A 16131-nucleotide genomic window follows, 5' to 3' on the forward strand; every position below is an offset into this window, starting at 1 on the left:
GAAATTGTTAAGGCTGTCAGGTTACTTGGGGAGTACCTGCAGGTGGAATTTCCTCCACAAAACCTTTTTTAACCGTAATTGTGTAAGGAGAACACAACTTCATACCTAGGTGCTTAAACTTGCAAAGTTGACAGGGCTTTAAAAAAAAAAAAAGTCATTAAAATCAAGCAAGATCAGTACAGAACTATTTTGATAAGAAATGCAGAATTCTCTGATGGCAGTTTTACAAGTTCTTTTGGAGGTGGACACTAACTTAGAGGGCAGAATGTGGCTTCCTAGAATAAAAACCTGAAGGAGGATATCTAGATCCTGCTGCACGTCTATGAACAGTTGTTCTTTTTCTTTTTATTTCTTTTTCTTTTTTTAGAAGTGCTGCTTCATAGCACTGTCATGCTTTTGGTCCTGTGTCACAATTTTAGTGCTCTCCTCCATTAAAACATATACTAGAAAGCCTATGGGAAGAGGAGAGGGAGTCAAGATTTTGGAGTGCTTAGTTGTGTGTTAGAGCAACGCTGTAGTTGCAAAACGAAAGATAAATGGCAGCTCGGGACTTTGGTGGAACTCTTATGGTTTCACAAACACTGTCTTTCTGCACAGGCTGGCCTCTGCTGCTTCTGTGTTCATTTTGAGCTATTAACCTCCTTGCTGGTTATATGCTTTTTGCTCAAATTGTTGTATTTAAATGTGTTGTGGTACTTTGCTTGGATTTCACTGTAGTTGTACTGCTGAAATTTTGGGCTATTCTGTTGTAACTGGTACTGTGTTTTTAGCTAAGTTAGAAAGTGGAAAACAGTCACTTAATGCAAACCAGATTTCCTATCTGTGTTTGTTTACAGAGCCTCTGGCACACAACTCGCATGGCCAAAAGGCCATACAACACTGTAATCAAAATGTTGTTGTTACATAAATATAATGCTGCCACTTCTTTTGATGTAACAGTGGTGAGCTGCAAATCATCTGCTGATGATTCTGCTCTTTGTTCACGTCTTCCAAGTAAAACGAATGTCTCCCTAATTCTGCACCCCATTTTTTATTTCCTTTCATATTTTGTTGTCTGAACCCAGAATTTGGGGGTAAGGCAGAACTCTGTAAAGCTCTTCAGGGAAAGATAGTAGCTCTGATTGCACAGTATGTGATGTCTACCATCTGTACTTTATTAAACCTCATTTTGCATACATAAGCAACGCAGGGATGCTGTGTTGGGGTCAACCTAACCATGTGTGCTACAGTATAGCAGTGCTTTCTTTATTGTACAAGTGTAATTAAGTTGTTTAAAGGAAGCTTGTTTTCTTGCCAGTGAAAGACCAATTTGAAGTACAAATAGGAAAGAACAGAAATGCTTGGGAAGACAGTATAAGTCAGCACTCAAAAAAACCTCCAAACCATAGTACTAAGGCTGTGGAATAGGTTCCAGTACTTGCCTCTTTCCATTATCCTTATGTTGATCTTGCTTTCAGCAGTTTTCCTTATTATTTAATCGGTTCATGTTATAAATTTGATCTGAGAAAAGGATAATTTCAGGCAACTAAAACTGAGAAAATGAGAATTTGATTTGCCAGTTTTCCAGGAGCTGGTTCTTCTGCAGAGATGCTCTAGAGCCTGAGGAATGAAAGCGTAGAGTTGTGTGGATAAGGGTCTCTTTTTTTTTTAGTGCCATTCTCTTTGTTTAATAGCTCTCACTCATGCTGCTTTGCTTTCTGTCTTGCAGTGTGCCCCAGCTCGTGTGGCAAGCGAGCCTGTACAGACCAAAACGAGTGCTGCCACCCCGAGTGCCTGGGGAGCTGCACGGCGCCCGACAACAACACGGCCTGCGTGGCCTGCCGCAACTACTACTACGAGGGGGTCTGCTTGCCCACCTGCCCTCCCAACACCTACAAGTTCGAGGGCTGGCGCTGCGTCACCAAGGAGTTCTGCTCCAAAGTCCCTGCCACTGAAACGAGCGAATACGAGAGGTTTGTGATCCACAACGACGAGTGCATGGCAGAGTGCCCCTCTGGATTCATACGCAACGGCAGCCAGAGGTAAGGCAGCTCCTGGAGAGGCTGTTGGAGATGCTGGGTTTGGGCTTTTCCACCCCCTGTTCTGTGGCAGCAGGTGTTGCAAATCGTTAGGTAGAACTGAGAACGTACAGTGGGGAGCTGCATGTCCTTTTGGTAAAGGTTTGCTTAGATAGTTCACCATTGGAAGGTCTGGCTGTGTGTGGTCCTGTGCATTGGCAGTTGCCACTGATTCTCCTAAAGGGTGTGAGGAGGTCAGTACAAGGCAGAACCAGGTCTTCAGGTAGGCAGTAACAAAAGGAACTTGAAACCCCAGAAACACAAGGTGGGAGGTTGGCCGATGACCACTATCACACAGAAAAAAAGAGTTATTTTGTTTCACATATAGTTTGCATTATGTTTGCTTGCATTTTAGATGTGTATTCTTTAGTGTATTTAATTTTATTGCCTTTTTTTCCACTGTTTCCAGAAGGTAAAAAGGTTGTTTTAGAAGAGAGCAATCCTTTAGATGGTGACAAAAATAATGCAGCAGCTGACAATATTACACAGAATAATTTCTTGCAAGAATGTCACTCACCTGCTCATCTTCAATTCCAATAGCTGAAGTGATGTGTGCTTACAATCTTCTGACTTTGCCAGTGGTTAAGCAAGCAGTCTTAGTTGCCTGCTGACCCTTGGAAGTCACAGACTTTGAGTGAGGGATAGCCAGAGAGCTAAAACTCCTAGTGCCTCAGTACTATGCTAAAAAGATGTCTTTGTAGGCTATTGTAAGATGGGTTTTTTGGAAAGGTGGTTGTGGTGATACCGGCACCAGTTGTGTCTCTGTGCATCACATGTCATCCATCTGTTCAGTTGAATAGTAGGGCAGTCTCCAGTTGACATTTGGATGTAAGCAACTTAATGCTGCCTTGCTTGAATCCAGATATTCACCTGAGAAATGTTTCTTTTGTTATCTACTTGAGCTTGTAGTCCCAGCTGTTTGAACTGCTTACACTGAAGTGCTCGGCCATCCCCTCTTATCTCAGTAGTGTGCCTGCTGCAGAGATTGAAAGGAGCTGTAACTCAAGGCTAGCAAGTGTTTTGTTCCCTAGAGGTGATGTTAACAAATAGTTGCAAATAGAAACCGTTTCCAGCATTCTTTGTACATTTAGCTGAATGCCTCTTGCTTGTGTCTGCAGCTTTTAGTGGTTTGTGGCATGTTACAGTGCAGGATTTTGAAACAGGTGCTTACCAGTAAGGAAAGGAGGCTTCTTTCTTGTGTTGTTTATGCATGAAAAAACTGTTGCTATCAACTCACATGTTTCTTTATGCCTCAGAAGAAAGCATGTTCAGTTTCTTTTAAAAAGATTAAGTTTCTGTTCATCAGTGTTGTCATCAGAAGCCTTTTTATTAGGAGCTGGGTGGGGTTTTTTTCTGTTTTATTTTCCCTTTTTAAGTGATAACATGGAGTAAGTCATGATGGCATATTAGATAAAGTGCTAGAATAAATGGAAAGATAAAAATGACCTTGAGTCAGGAAAGGCCTTTATCAGGTGGAGTGATAAGAGGGTATGTTTTGTGCACACATCAAGTGCTCAATTTTGAGATGAGCATGCAGGGAATATAACATGGAGCCTTTAAAAAGCTGCTGTAGCCAAAGGCTGCCTGGCCTAAGTTCTTGTTCTTCAGTTTGGCCACTACAAAATGCTCATGAATGCTTGTGATTGTAAGAAGCAGAAGTGAGCCTGTGCCTCAGTGTTTCCTCCCAGCTTCTGGCCGTCCCTTTTCTCTGAGTTCAAAGCTCTGTCTGTCTTGGTGTTTTATAGGCACTGGTGGACCTGTTCTCTTTCCATCTGCACAATCCATTTTGAACCTGATTAGACTTCTGACCTGTCTCTCCCAATTCCTGCTGTAAATTAGTTTTGCCTCGCACCAAGATACATCATTCTGTTTGTTTAAATTTGCTACTTTAATAACTCCTAAGCTATAAGAAATAGTGACTAATTCATTGCTGGCTTTCTCCACATCACTGACTGTATGCTCCCATAGTTGTCTTTTCCAAATTAAAACGGTCAGGAGCATGGGAACCCCTAGTGCTGAGCTTCAAATGTTGGTTTAAGGGGTCATGGAGAGAGGCAACTTCATTAGAACTGGAATAGTATTTTTCCATCTCCAGCTCCTGGCTGGCCTATTTTAGGAGGTTGGACCTGGACTAGCACAAGACTTCACAGCACTGTGAGGCTGTCTGCATAAATGGGAGGGGTGGTCGTTCTTGGTGTGTAATTAAGTTAGAGTAAATGCACAAAAGCAAAGGTACTTGGTTTTACCTGAAGTGCTTTTGACTTTGGAAGGACCAGAAGGCCTTTCAGAAGCTGGCAGACAAGGATATGGGTCCATTTGTTCACTCTCATGTTGCTGTAAATGGGAGGTTTGATGCTACAGCCTCTCTGGAGTCCAGAGGGCAAGTGTGCCAAGTTATTTGCACTGGTAACTCCATTCCAGCTGGAAAGATTTGTATTAGGCTTTAGAGGCAAATGTCTTAAAGTTTAACTCGAAGCCATCTGTAGGCTCAGAATTGCGTATCATTGCTTATTTCCAGTCTCCCTTTCTTTTCTAACAGCATGTTCTGCAGTCCCTGTGAGGGGCCTTGCCCCAAAATCTGTGAGGATGAGAAAACAAAGACCATTGACTCTGTCACGTCAGCACAAATGTTGCAGGGATGCACAATTCTCAAGGGAAACCTGCTGATCAACATCCGTCGTGGAAGTAAGTGATGGCTCTCTCTTCATGAACCCTCTGATAAGGCTGCTTTTAATATTTTTTTCCTTTTGTCTGTCAGCATAATGATAAGGACACTAAAAACTCAGCAGACTGCATTCCAGTCCATAGTCCAGTGCTCCTGTTTGATTTGGCCCACTGGAGCACCCTTCTCCACTGGGCGGATGGAATAGGTGTGCAGCTACCAAGTTGTAAAGCTGGTATTTTTTTTAGCTTTTTTTTGGCAGGACAGGGAACCAGGATTAGGCAGTGAGATGAGCTGTAGTCCCAAAGCAGTAATAAAGACCCAAGAAGGTGGAAAAGTTGAAAGTCCTTGTATCTGGTAGGTAAATAACTCATCTACAAGTAAGGCATGGCACTGTAAGACTGCATGTCTTCACTTTGTAAGGCAAGGTGTGGTATCTTGCTGAAATGTGGAATCCAGGGTGCTGAGAGCTCATATAAAGCCTTGCACTGTGCCTCTGGATGGTCATCATTAGTGAGCTGGCCACCTTTGTCGTGTCTTGAACAAGCTCTGGATTGAATTTGTCAGAGCAGTGATTCATCAGCCACGAAGTGTTGACAGTTGATGAGCTCTTAAAAGCAGAGTAAAAATTACTGTGAAGTTTTTATTGGAAATGTATCTCCTTTTGGAAGGTCCCTTTTGGTTTAATGAGTAACATTAAAGGGTTGAGATATATTTGATTCCCTTCCTCCTGCTGCATGAAAACTTCAGGGCTTAGAAACACTGCTGTGTGGATTATTTCACACATGGTCTCACTGCTACAGGTACAGTCTTCCCTTATGACAGATGTTCCAGTCGCCTGGGCAAGTGTAGGATTTTTTAGTTTGTATGTATTAAGAGTGTTGAAGAGCATCTGCTTCCTCCCAGCTTACTTGTTATGGGAACCAGCCACTGGTGTTTGGTGACAGGGCTTCCCAGCCATCTGTTAGGACTTTGGTTTAGTTATGGTAGCAAATCCACCCTGTAGCTGCTTCTTCCATCCTTAGGGCTTACAAACTTCCCCTGGACTGCAGTGTAACTTCGCAGGATAATGACAGCAGGCAGTGGGCATGGGCCAGGGGTTGCTGGAGGTCAGGACTGCAAAGCTTGGTCCTTGTGAAAGATGGAGTGTTGCAGACCTAGGCAGGGACAGTGCAGTTCCTAGGGAGGGGGCAATACTGAAGAGCAGAGCTTGCTCTGTGGTTGTTGTAATAATTTATTACAGAAAATCCCCTTGCACAAGGTATAGGGAACATGCTGAATGGCATGAGGACATCTGTACGTCTTTATCTTTGCTGTTTCATCAAGAGTTCTCAGGTTTTGTAGCCAGAGTTTTTTAGGTCACTGAAAGCAATGCTTTATGGCCCAGAGAAGACCAATAGCACACCTCCACCTCTTCATCTTCATTCTGTTTTCCACTGGAGCTTTCTGCCTGACCTTTGTTCTAAAGCCCAAGAACAATTCCAGTCTCATAGACATGTCGATTTACACAAGGGTCTTTTCATCCCTGCCAGAATGCTGGCTCAACATTTGGTCCTGGCTTCAGAGTGCAGTGTGTCCATGGAAAAAGCAGGTAAAAGAGAGGCAAAACCGGTTTCCCACTGTTCTGTGGCTTTATTTTGCCCTTCAACCCTCTGTCCTCACAGGCAGCTGTTGCTGGGGCAGGAATACCAGTGTCGCTCATCTTGAAAAGCAGCGAAGACAAACATTTTCTTCTGCTGAGCCAAGACTGTGTTAAGCAGAAGAGCACTTAAAGCTGTGAATTCTGCATTAATAAAATTCCATTTTTCTTCCTGTAGATAACATCGCCTCAGAACTGGAGAATTTCATGGGTCTGATTGAGACAGTAACAGGCTACGTGAAGATTCGCCACTCCCACGCGCTGGTCTCCCTCTCCTTCCTGAAGAACCTGCGGTACATTCTGGGAGAGGAGCAGGTGGATGGGTAAGTGTCCAGATATCCTTAGGTGCAATTTCACTTGAATAGAAAGCCACAGAGAGCAAGTCTCCTAATAAACTTTCACATACCATTTCTAGAATCTCCTCTTCCACTAGTACGCAGTGCTTCTCTCCTAAGGAACACCTTGGCACAGTCGTCGATCATTTGGATTACTGTCCAAATCAACACATTAAACTGAGTATATTAAAAGTGTTTTTATGGTAACCTTGCTGTGGCTTTTTGCTGTATGTTTTTCTAGGGAGATTCTTAACGTTGATAAAGTGTCTTTATTTGTTGTTTTTGCTTTATCTGAGAAAAGAGCATCCTGAGAAACAATTGGATTTCCTTGCAATTCTTTATTGTTGGCTCTTAGCGGAGTTTTATGGAGAGTGTCAGCTGAAAGGAAACCTGAACTTTACTAACCAGAGAGTGCAACTGGAAGTCACCCAACTAGTTTGAAATAGATTGGAAGTTGCAAATGTTTGCAACTCCTTGAAATGCTAACATTAAATTGTGTATTGAGTAGGAAGAAGGCTGGTCAGGAACAGCAAAGCTGATCCCTTGAAACATTTTCACTGCGTTACACAGTGATTCTGTGATTACACAATGTGTGATACTTCTTGCTGTATATAATTCAAGTTTTCCTATGGAAAAGAGATAAGAGATAGTTCAAACAAAAGTTTTTGTCTCTGCACAACTTGCAGTGCTGAGGTGTGGTGATGATCCTTCAGCAACCTGCCTTACCTCTTCTCTTCCTGAATCAAGTAGCCATTCCAAGTTTAATCCAGTGTTCTGTAGGAGAAATAAGTCTCCTTCAGTAAATACAGAACTTCTGAATGAAGAATTTGGGGATATCATATAAGAAAAGGTGGTGGGAGGGTCATGGGAAAGGTTGCTTGTGTCTGATTTATCTACCCTGACAGGATAAAGTTACAGCGTAAGGGAGTCTTCCCAACCTCCCTCTTTCTCTCAGGCTAGTCTTTGGTCAGCCTTAAATTCTTAAAATTCCACCATCTGACAGAGCAAGTTAAAGGGCAGCTCTTCACCCTGCACTCAAAAAGCCTGCTGACTTATTCAGTAAGAAAACTGGCTCTAAAAGCTTCTTTCTCATTGCAAATCCTAGAGGCCCATCACTTTCTGAGCACAGGGCTCATCCAGCCTGCGTTTGGCATGGTGTGCTCTCACAGGTACTCCAGTTACCCATTTGTCTTCTCTCCCCCTCTCTCCCTTGCTCTCTTTAAATTTGAGTTTGTGTTTCAAGTACTAATTGTGTTTATGGTACCGTATATGACAACAAGCAGAGCTGATAGGATGGGACATGGCAAGTTTTTTAAATCAGGCTCCCAAACACAGAAGTAAGTAGGTGCAGCATTGTAGAGGAAGACAGGGCTGAGGGGAGGAGGTAAAACAGATGTGTAATGAAGAGCTTCTTGTGCTAAAATTCTGCCATGCTAGGCAATTACTGCTGTTGCACACTTGGGGTCAGGGGCAGTCTCTTTGCCTGGGAAACGCCTAGCATAATTTAGACATTACCACAGTCTAAATAACATTTCCAAAAATATTTAGATGGAAGTAGGCACCTGGCAAGGAAGGACTGAGTTGGAACAATTACCTTGGCAGACTAAGGAACAACAGGCAGTGGGGTCTTAACCTGGGAAGTACTGGGCTACTGGAACAGAGCTGTTTGTGCCAGAGCTGCCTTGCGGGGTGAGAGGGAGGTTAACTTCAGATCTGTTGTGGTAGTTGTTCATTACATGACTGACCCCACCACCACAATCCCTTTTTTTATTGAACTGGACTAACAAAACAGTACTTCAGTATTTTTCTTCCTTACTCTGTTGGTGGTGCTTGCCTTGGTTATCATAAAAAATGGGAAGTGTAGAGGGAACCTATTTTCAGAGCATTCACTGCCTCTTTTCAATACCATGCCTGTAGTGAACACTCTCCCATGGCAAGAAAAAAAGTTTCTTTGCAAATAGAGAAGCTGAAGTGAAGATGTGCTGGAGAGGTCTCAGTGCCTGTTGCAGGATTCTGGTTCCTAGTCTGGTGTTGCTCTGCCCTCTGTCCCCTCCTGGGGTGTTGTGTGCCTGTTGCTGTCATCGACTGCAGCTGCCGTGTTGGTGGGTGGCATGTGGGCAGCACTTCTCAAAGCATCTCCAGGTTGGGTACGTGGAAAATGAGTAACTTGTGGACTGTAACTGAGGAAGTGTTCCTGTTGTGGCACCGACTGCCTGCTGATTTTGTTTTTGAACTTCTACAGAAAATTTGGCACAGTGTCTATAAAAGCAAAACAAACCCCTTCCCAATTTTCTACATTATTTTGGAGCAGAGGCATCAGTAACTGTCAGGCTTGTTGGAAGGTGTGAACAGGATCTTTAGCTGTTGTGTGGCTCCTCACTGAAGACTTTACTCTTTGTTTTCCCAGGACCATTATTGTCAGATTATGGTGAATAGCACAATAGCAGCAAGGCTTGTTCTAGCCACAGCATTTCAACAAAGCAGCTCCCTTGTGTCTGAGAGTGTTTTAGGAATGACCTGGGCTGGTGGTAAACACAGGTGGTGAGCATGTCAGCAGTGGCAGGCTCCCATGGGGGAATGCTCCTCAGCTTTGTTTTTGTTGAAGAGGATTCTGTGAAGACACAGTTTCTCAGCTGTCCCTGTGTAAATGAAGTTTCTAAAAAGTGAGGTGTGAGGCTGGGTTTATGTGGGGGTTTAAGAAGCTCATCACCTTTTTGAATTGGGTAAGAAAACACTGAACTTCAATATTAACTAGTGTGTTTCTTCCAAATCCATGGGTTGATGTAAAAGTCTTTAGTTTCCTACCCATTTATTAGCCTGTGGAGATGCAATTTGTGGCCAAAATCACCTGTTTCTAAGTTGTTTACAATTTATATTATCAAGGTGTCTAAGTATCTACTACAGACAGATAATTTGTTAATAACCTTAATGGTTCTGTTTGAAGTGCTGGTGGGCAAACACAATCAGAAGAATATACCAGCATTACTAAAACATGAGCAACGCTTTGGAAATTTGGTAAAGTTTAGGCTTGTAGAGAAACGCTGAAGAAAAAAATCTGTTTGAAGAGAGACCATCAAGTGGAGCATTTTGTTCAAGCATTGTCCTCAAGCACTGTTGTGTGATGTTGTGCTATGTATCTTTGGATCTGTTGTCAGATCCTTATCAGGGATCAGGGTCACACTGTGGCACAGGTTCCTGTTAATAGAAAATTTCTAGCCGACATGAGGCATGTTCTGTGTATGTGTAAGCAGTAAGGGTTTTCTTTTTCTCCTCTCTCCTACTGGTTAATGTCCCAGCTCTCTGGCTTAGTGGGATTTTTTTGTCTTTTTCAGCATTGTAGCACTGGGAGATGAACATCTGCTTTTCTGTGTCCCAGGGTAGACAGTCTGCCATAAAGCTCGGCTGCCTGGTAGTCTCCTGTAGGCACCTCATCCACTGCTCTCCCTCAGTCCTCTGCTGGTTCTCATTCCATCTTTGGTGCATGTCACTTGCCCATATGGATCGTGCATTGCTCTCTTATGAAAGTGTATTTTTCTGGTCATTGCCCCTTTCAGGAGCATTTTGTGTCCTGGAGACTCTGAAGGGGGATGAAAGGTGATTGAAAGTTTGCTGAAGCATTTTCATCACCCCCGTTTCCTTTTGGTTTGGGTGCCACGTTCTGCCCCACAGGTTCCCGCGGGGGAGCGCGCAGGGACGCAGCCTGGCGTGCAGAGGCAGCAGGAAGCAGGTTTCTCATGTAGGCAGTCAATAATTGAGTGGCTGCGGGTGCTCTGCAGTTGGGGATGCATGCCATGTTGTGGGAATGCTCTCCTGTGGGTGTGATGGCTTGTCCAGGTTGCCTTGAGGCTTTTTACGGCAAGCCTGGGACCAGATGTGCCTCCTACTCCTGCTCAGAGCTTTAGCCTGTCCTTCAGGCCATAATCTCCAGTCATTCCCTTAGTTACTGTCTCCAGGGTTTGATTGGCAGTGCTTTGTTTTCCTACAGTGAATCTTTTATTCTTTCCATGCTATCTTCCTTGGCATCCTGATTTTTTCCACAGCTGTTAGAGCCAAAGTCTGATATAATCTTTATTTATAACTTTATTTATAACCTAAGCCCTAAGTGCACTCTGGTTGCCCTCTGCTCCACCTTTCAAGCCTTGCAGTGCTGTACCTCTCCTGTGACTGACACTGTATATAGCCCTCTGAATGTGGTTTCCCTGGTGCTTGGAATAGTGCTAGAATAACTTCCACTAGTTTATATTTTTTCCAGTGTACATTATGAACCCTTAGGACCTGTTTGCCTTCCCTCAGGTGGCTGCTCAAACTCGTGCAGATGGCTTTAACGTACGAGCTGCAATAACTCCAGCTCTGGCCCAGTTGCTGTGCAGTGGTGTAAAGCACCAGTGTGTGCTTCATTTGCCTCATTTATTCACACTCTTGAAAGCTTAGCCACATTGCTTTAACAGAAGAATTACCTCTAGTGTCTAAAGCATAATTGCCACAGTGTGAGCGGGAGACAGGCTAGGCTGTTATTAAATAATTAAGATGGTTTCTGTAGTTGTGGAGCCACACCTCTGTGTGTTGTGTTCCATCTGAGTCCAGCTTTTTGGGTCTTTCCTGAAAAGCCTAGTTGCCATCTCTTAATCACTCAGCTAATTATGGTGAAGTGTCATCTTTTCAGCAGTGCACAGGGAGCTGCAGGGATTTTAGTCGTCTCTAACAGACTAATAGGTGTCTTAAATAAACACAGGTTTTGGTGATGTCTGTCAAATCCCACATGGATTTCAGCATCCTTGTTCTCTGCTGGCAAGATGCATTAAGGCACAAACACATGTGCTTCTTTGTCAGCTGAGGCACATTCTTCTTGGTGCCTGTCTGAAGTGGTAGCAGGTATGTCGACTTCATTAGCAATCAAGTCCTGGATAATTAGTAGACAGCTGGAAATAGGTGAAACCATTTCTCTTTCACATTGTTCTGAAAATACCCTCAACGTATTGGCACGTTGCAAGAAACCACAGTTGTGGTCTTGCACAGATGGCAACCAGAATGCAGTTTTCACTTCAGGTTGGGTGAGGCAGGAATTAATGCTAAACTTTACATGAAGCAGTTGAAGGAAAACCATAAGTGAGTATTGTGTCAGCTTATTGTGTTACCCTGCAGCAACTCTGGCTGTCACTAAAAGGATTTATAGAAAGTTTAGTTTAACTACATTGATATGGGCTTCTGATGCAAAGTGGTTTGCAGAGGTTGCAAGGCCTCGTTGTGTTAATGGATTTTTTGTTGATGTAGTTAACATTGGTGGGACTTTCCACAGAAGTGTAAGAAATGCTGCAGGTAAGACAGTAGAGCAGAGCATAAGCAATCCAGGAGGTTCCTGGATTGCGTTGATGATGACTTCCTTCTCCAAGTGATAGAGGAGCCAGAGAGGAGAGGCTCTATGCTAGACCTTTGTCACCAATAAGGAGGGGCTGGTGGGGAATGTCAAGCTCAAGGGCAGCCTTGGCAATGGAGTTCAGGATCCTTAGGGCAGCAAGGAGGGTGCAGAGCAAGCTTGCTACCCTGGACTTGAAGAGAGCAGACCTTGGCCTCTTCAGGGATCTGCTTGGTGGATAGGCACGTGCTGCTGCCTGTGGTGCTAGTTCTGTACTTAGAAGTGTGCATCCTGTGCTGTGCAGTCAGCACAACTGTTCACTGTCAGCTTTTGATGTATAGGCACAACTGTACTTGGCACGATGTAGGAAGTCTTTATTGGGCCAAGAGGTAAACTAAGACACAGAAGCAAGGGAACCTCACCATGCAAACTCTTAGAGCTGCTTTTGTAAACATAAGCAAGACAGCTATGTTCAGGATTGCATTGTACTGTCAGAAATACACTGTGCTTCTCCTCCCATAAGGTATGTAAGGTTATTGCTTCCTATTTGCCACAAAATGGAAAATCCAGTGTAGAGGCTTGCTGTTCAGGGGATGTGAATTTATAATCCTCATAGCAGCCTCTATACCATTCTTAAAACACATGTTGGAGTGGGCTTGACATGGCTTGAGTCGTGTCTTACGGTCGTTTTTCCCTGCCCTCTGACCAAAGTGAGCACTCAGGGAAAACTTGCTCCATGGAAGAGAAGAAAATAATTTACTCTGCTGAACACTAGTTTAAAGTAATGTGAGGAAACAGTGTTCTAAAGTTTTCTTATATTAACATATTCTTGGTTGGAATTGGCTGTGAATTAAAACTAATATTTTTCCTGCAAAAATTTTCTTCTAGGAATTATTCCTTCTACGTGCTTGACAACCACAATCTTCAGCAGCTGTGGGACTGGAACCATCATAACTTGACGATCAAGGAGGGGAAAATGTACTTTGCATTTAATCCTAAACTGTGTGTTTCTGAGATTTACCGTATGGAGGAAGTTTCAGGAACTAAGGGACGACAAAGCAAAGGAGATATAAATCCAAGGAACAATGGGGAGAGAGCCTCTTGTAAGTAAACAAACAAAAAGTCCTCAAGGCAAACTGCTTAGGATGGTGTCAGGAAAAAAGCAAACCTCAACACACTATCATGTTGCTGACCATTACAATATTTAGAGTTTAGAAATTAGAGTAGGCTTTCAGTTGTTCTACTTGTTGGGTTTTGAAATGTGGCTCTGAAAGTATGCGTAGAAAATTGTGGTTACATAGTCACTATCTCACTTTAAAACAACCATTTTATGAATACAGCTGCCTTCCAAACACCCTTTTTTTGTCACAGCAGCAGCATGTAACAACAGGAAGATACCTGGGAAAGGAGAAATAAAAGCTAATGTGTTGGTATATCCAGAGTTTCTCTGTTTCCTTTGCAAATGTACATCATCACAGATGCTTTCCTCTTGGATATCTGCTGTTTCTTGATACTAAGGAGGCTGCTAAATAACAATTCCATAGAAACCAAACCAAACTGTTTCTGTTAAGTTCAAGCTTCTTTATAGCTCCTGCCAAATATTGTACCTTGTTGCTAGAAACACTTTTTGAAAACCCAAGTTCCCTGTGCTTTATATCCAAGTTCCTTGTGCTTTGAGAGCACTTTCTGGTGTTTTACAGTATTCCTAAATATCAACGTTTATGAAGTTTAATGTTGGATTCTGCAATGGTCCAAGTTACTAGCACGTCCTCTTTTGACTTGGGTGATCTGCACATCAGGTCCCCAGGTGGAACCAACACATTAAAAAGCAGTCTCTCATCTAGGAATTAAGATGGCAGAATGCTTAAAATTTGACCTCAGGCTCTTGGAACTGACAGTGCTTTTTCTTTGGTCTATTTGTGGTGTTCTTGGAGCTGAGTAAATGAAAATGGATCTTGTGTATAAGTCAAGTCCCCTTGTTCTGGATGGTGTTTACAAAACTAGGACACGTAGTCTGCTGAATGTTTCTTTAGGCATGATGCATAAATGCAGATGGCATAGATCCTTGTTGTAAGCACACTCCATTCTTTGCACATTCAATAGAGTCAAGGCTTGCAGTCCTGGAGGAGTTACAGACACACAGCCAGGCCTTACTACCACTGAAGCAAGTGCCAGCCACTGCCTGTTTTTCTTAAAAAACCATTACAGAAAGCTTTCTGACTCTGAGAAGGGGAAAAGAATCAACAAAAGCTAAACTGCCTTTGAAAAGATAGCACCAATAGTGCCAGTGTACATGAGGGTGAAAACCCCTTTATTTTCAAAGACTTCTGTGGAACGTTAGAAACTAACCCACAGTTAACACTTGGAATACAATTTCTTCATCCAGGAATTAAGATTTTAAAATGCTATTTTGTTTTGGACTGGAAAGCTCAGTGAGTTGGTAGTGGAAAGCCATTCATTTCAAAGCTGCCAGCTTCCATCCAGCTCTGTTCAGAAGAGTAGCTGGAAGCTGCTGCCATCAAATGGTTGTGCCGTATATGAACTGAGTTTTGGAGTTCTTGGTCCAGCCTCTTCATGAATAGGAATGTAAACTTTTGTCCTTTCCTGTCTGTTCCCCAGAAAAACAAACTGTAGTTGTCAGAAATTGTCCTGGAAATTAAGAACATAGAGGCCAGTTACTGCTGTGCACATGCACTGGTGTTGAATGATGAATTTAGTGCTTCTAAGGCAGTCCTGTGAATAAACAGGGCTTCCATTCCCCACTCAGGCAGAGGCTGAAGTAGTTTTCAAGAGCTTTCTCATGACGCATTAAAAGAAAATCTGCTTCCAAAACCAAAACAAGTAGCTCCAGCACATTCTAAAATGATGGCCAAGGTCACTGCTTACCCTTAAGCACTCAAATGTAGTAGGGTAACACAGGAAGCTCTGCAGAGACTAAGGGTGTTGGTACACTGTGGTATCACAGGCATTATGGGAAAGGCTAATTAGCTAAAACTGATAGCTAGGAGACAGCAAAAAGCAGTAGGTGATGTGGTGCTAACTCTGGCACGTGCTGTCCTTCTGCCTTGCAGGCGAGAGCCACATCCTGCGCTTCGTTTCCAACACCACGCTGAAGAATCGGATTAAGCTGACGTGGGAGCGGTATCGCCCTCCAGATTACAGAGATCTCATTAGCTTCACTGTGTACTACAAAGAAGCGTAAGTAGGTGTATCTGAGACTGATCAGGGCACTCCAAGAGACACTGGGCTGTTCTGTTCTGACCATTGGATAGCTCATCCAGTTCACATATTTCATCCTCAAGTCCTGCTTTCGTTCAAATTCTTTTCCTGATGGAGCACAAGCCCTGTTTAAAATAAGGAGTTTTTTGATTGGAGCCTACAAATGGTTTCCAAATCCATCATGAAATTTGAAATTTGGGGAAAAAAAAAAATAGATGGATGGCTTGGATATTCTGAGGGGTTGAATTTGGAGCTCTTCGTAAGTCATGTTGTGTTCACCAAGATCTTTTCCTACGCTAGTCATGGTACTGACTAGAGGGCACTACAGATCAGGAGTCTGTCCTGTCATCTTGATGACTTGTCTACACAGGGTTTGGGGTTATTTAGTTTATCCAGATTTGGTAGTTTTCTTTATTAGTACCTCTTGATAATGAAGGAGTGGGGCAGTTCCTGGAGAGATCCTAATTTCTTGGGAGATGTCTCCATCTTTGCACATCCTTGTAGTTTCTTGGATTTAAAATAGTAAAAGATGCAAGTGAGCACACTAATACCTCTCCAAGTACTTGGGAGGTGTGAAAGGAAGGCTCTGAGTGCTGGTAAGGATGTATGGAGCAAGGCTGTAAGACACAGAAGCACAGATTGTTCATGTCCACCATCACTTGAAAAAGACAGTCATTGTGGTGATGTAATGTGATGCAATAAACTTAGTACTGATGAGTCTACAGTAATTAACAACAATATTACTTCATATGCTTTTGCTCCAGTGTTGGAACTTCTGAAAAGTAGAACTATACGGCTATATGAATGTGTTCATATTGTGTGGAAACAAAAGGGGGAAAAAAGCCTATTGGATTAGTCAAGGCCAG

The 16131-nt window shown here is 43.0% G+C and overlaps 1 protein-coding gene across 1 annotated transcript in view; it reads left to right on the top strand.

The window, feature by feature from the left end:
• Nucleotides 1-1708: 1708 nt before the first annotated feature.
• Nucleotides 1709-16131, top strand: part of IGF1R (insulin-like growth factor 1 receptor) — a gene marked incomplete at both ends in the record, with an annotated part of 42668 nt that continues 28245 nt past the window's right edge. The window contains 5 exons of the mRNA XM_008944036.1: nucleotides 1709-2021; nucleotides 4597-4742; nucleotides 6537-6681; nucleotides 12935-13149; nucleotides 15118-15244. Of these exons, the coding sequence (XP_008942284.1) occupies nucleotides 1709-2021; nucleotides 4597-4742; nucleotides 6537-6681; nucleotides 12935-13149; nucleotides 15118-15244 (946 nt within the window). The remainder of the gene's footprint in view (nucleotides 2022-4596; nucleotides 4743-6536; nucleotides 6682-12934; nucleotides 13150-15117; nucleotides 15245-16131) is intronic.

Source organism: Merops nubicus, unplaced genomic scaffold, assembly GCF_000691845.1.
Source record: "Merops nubicus isolate BGI_N331 unplaced genomic scaffold, ASM69184v1 scaffold32897, whole genome shotgun sequence".
NCBI lineage: Eukaryota > Metazoa > Chordata > Aves > Coraciiformes > Meropidae > Merops > Merops nubicus.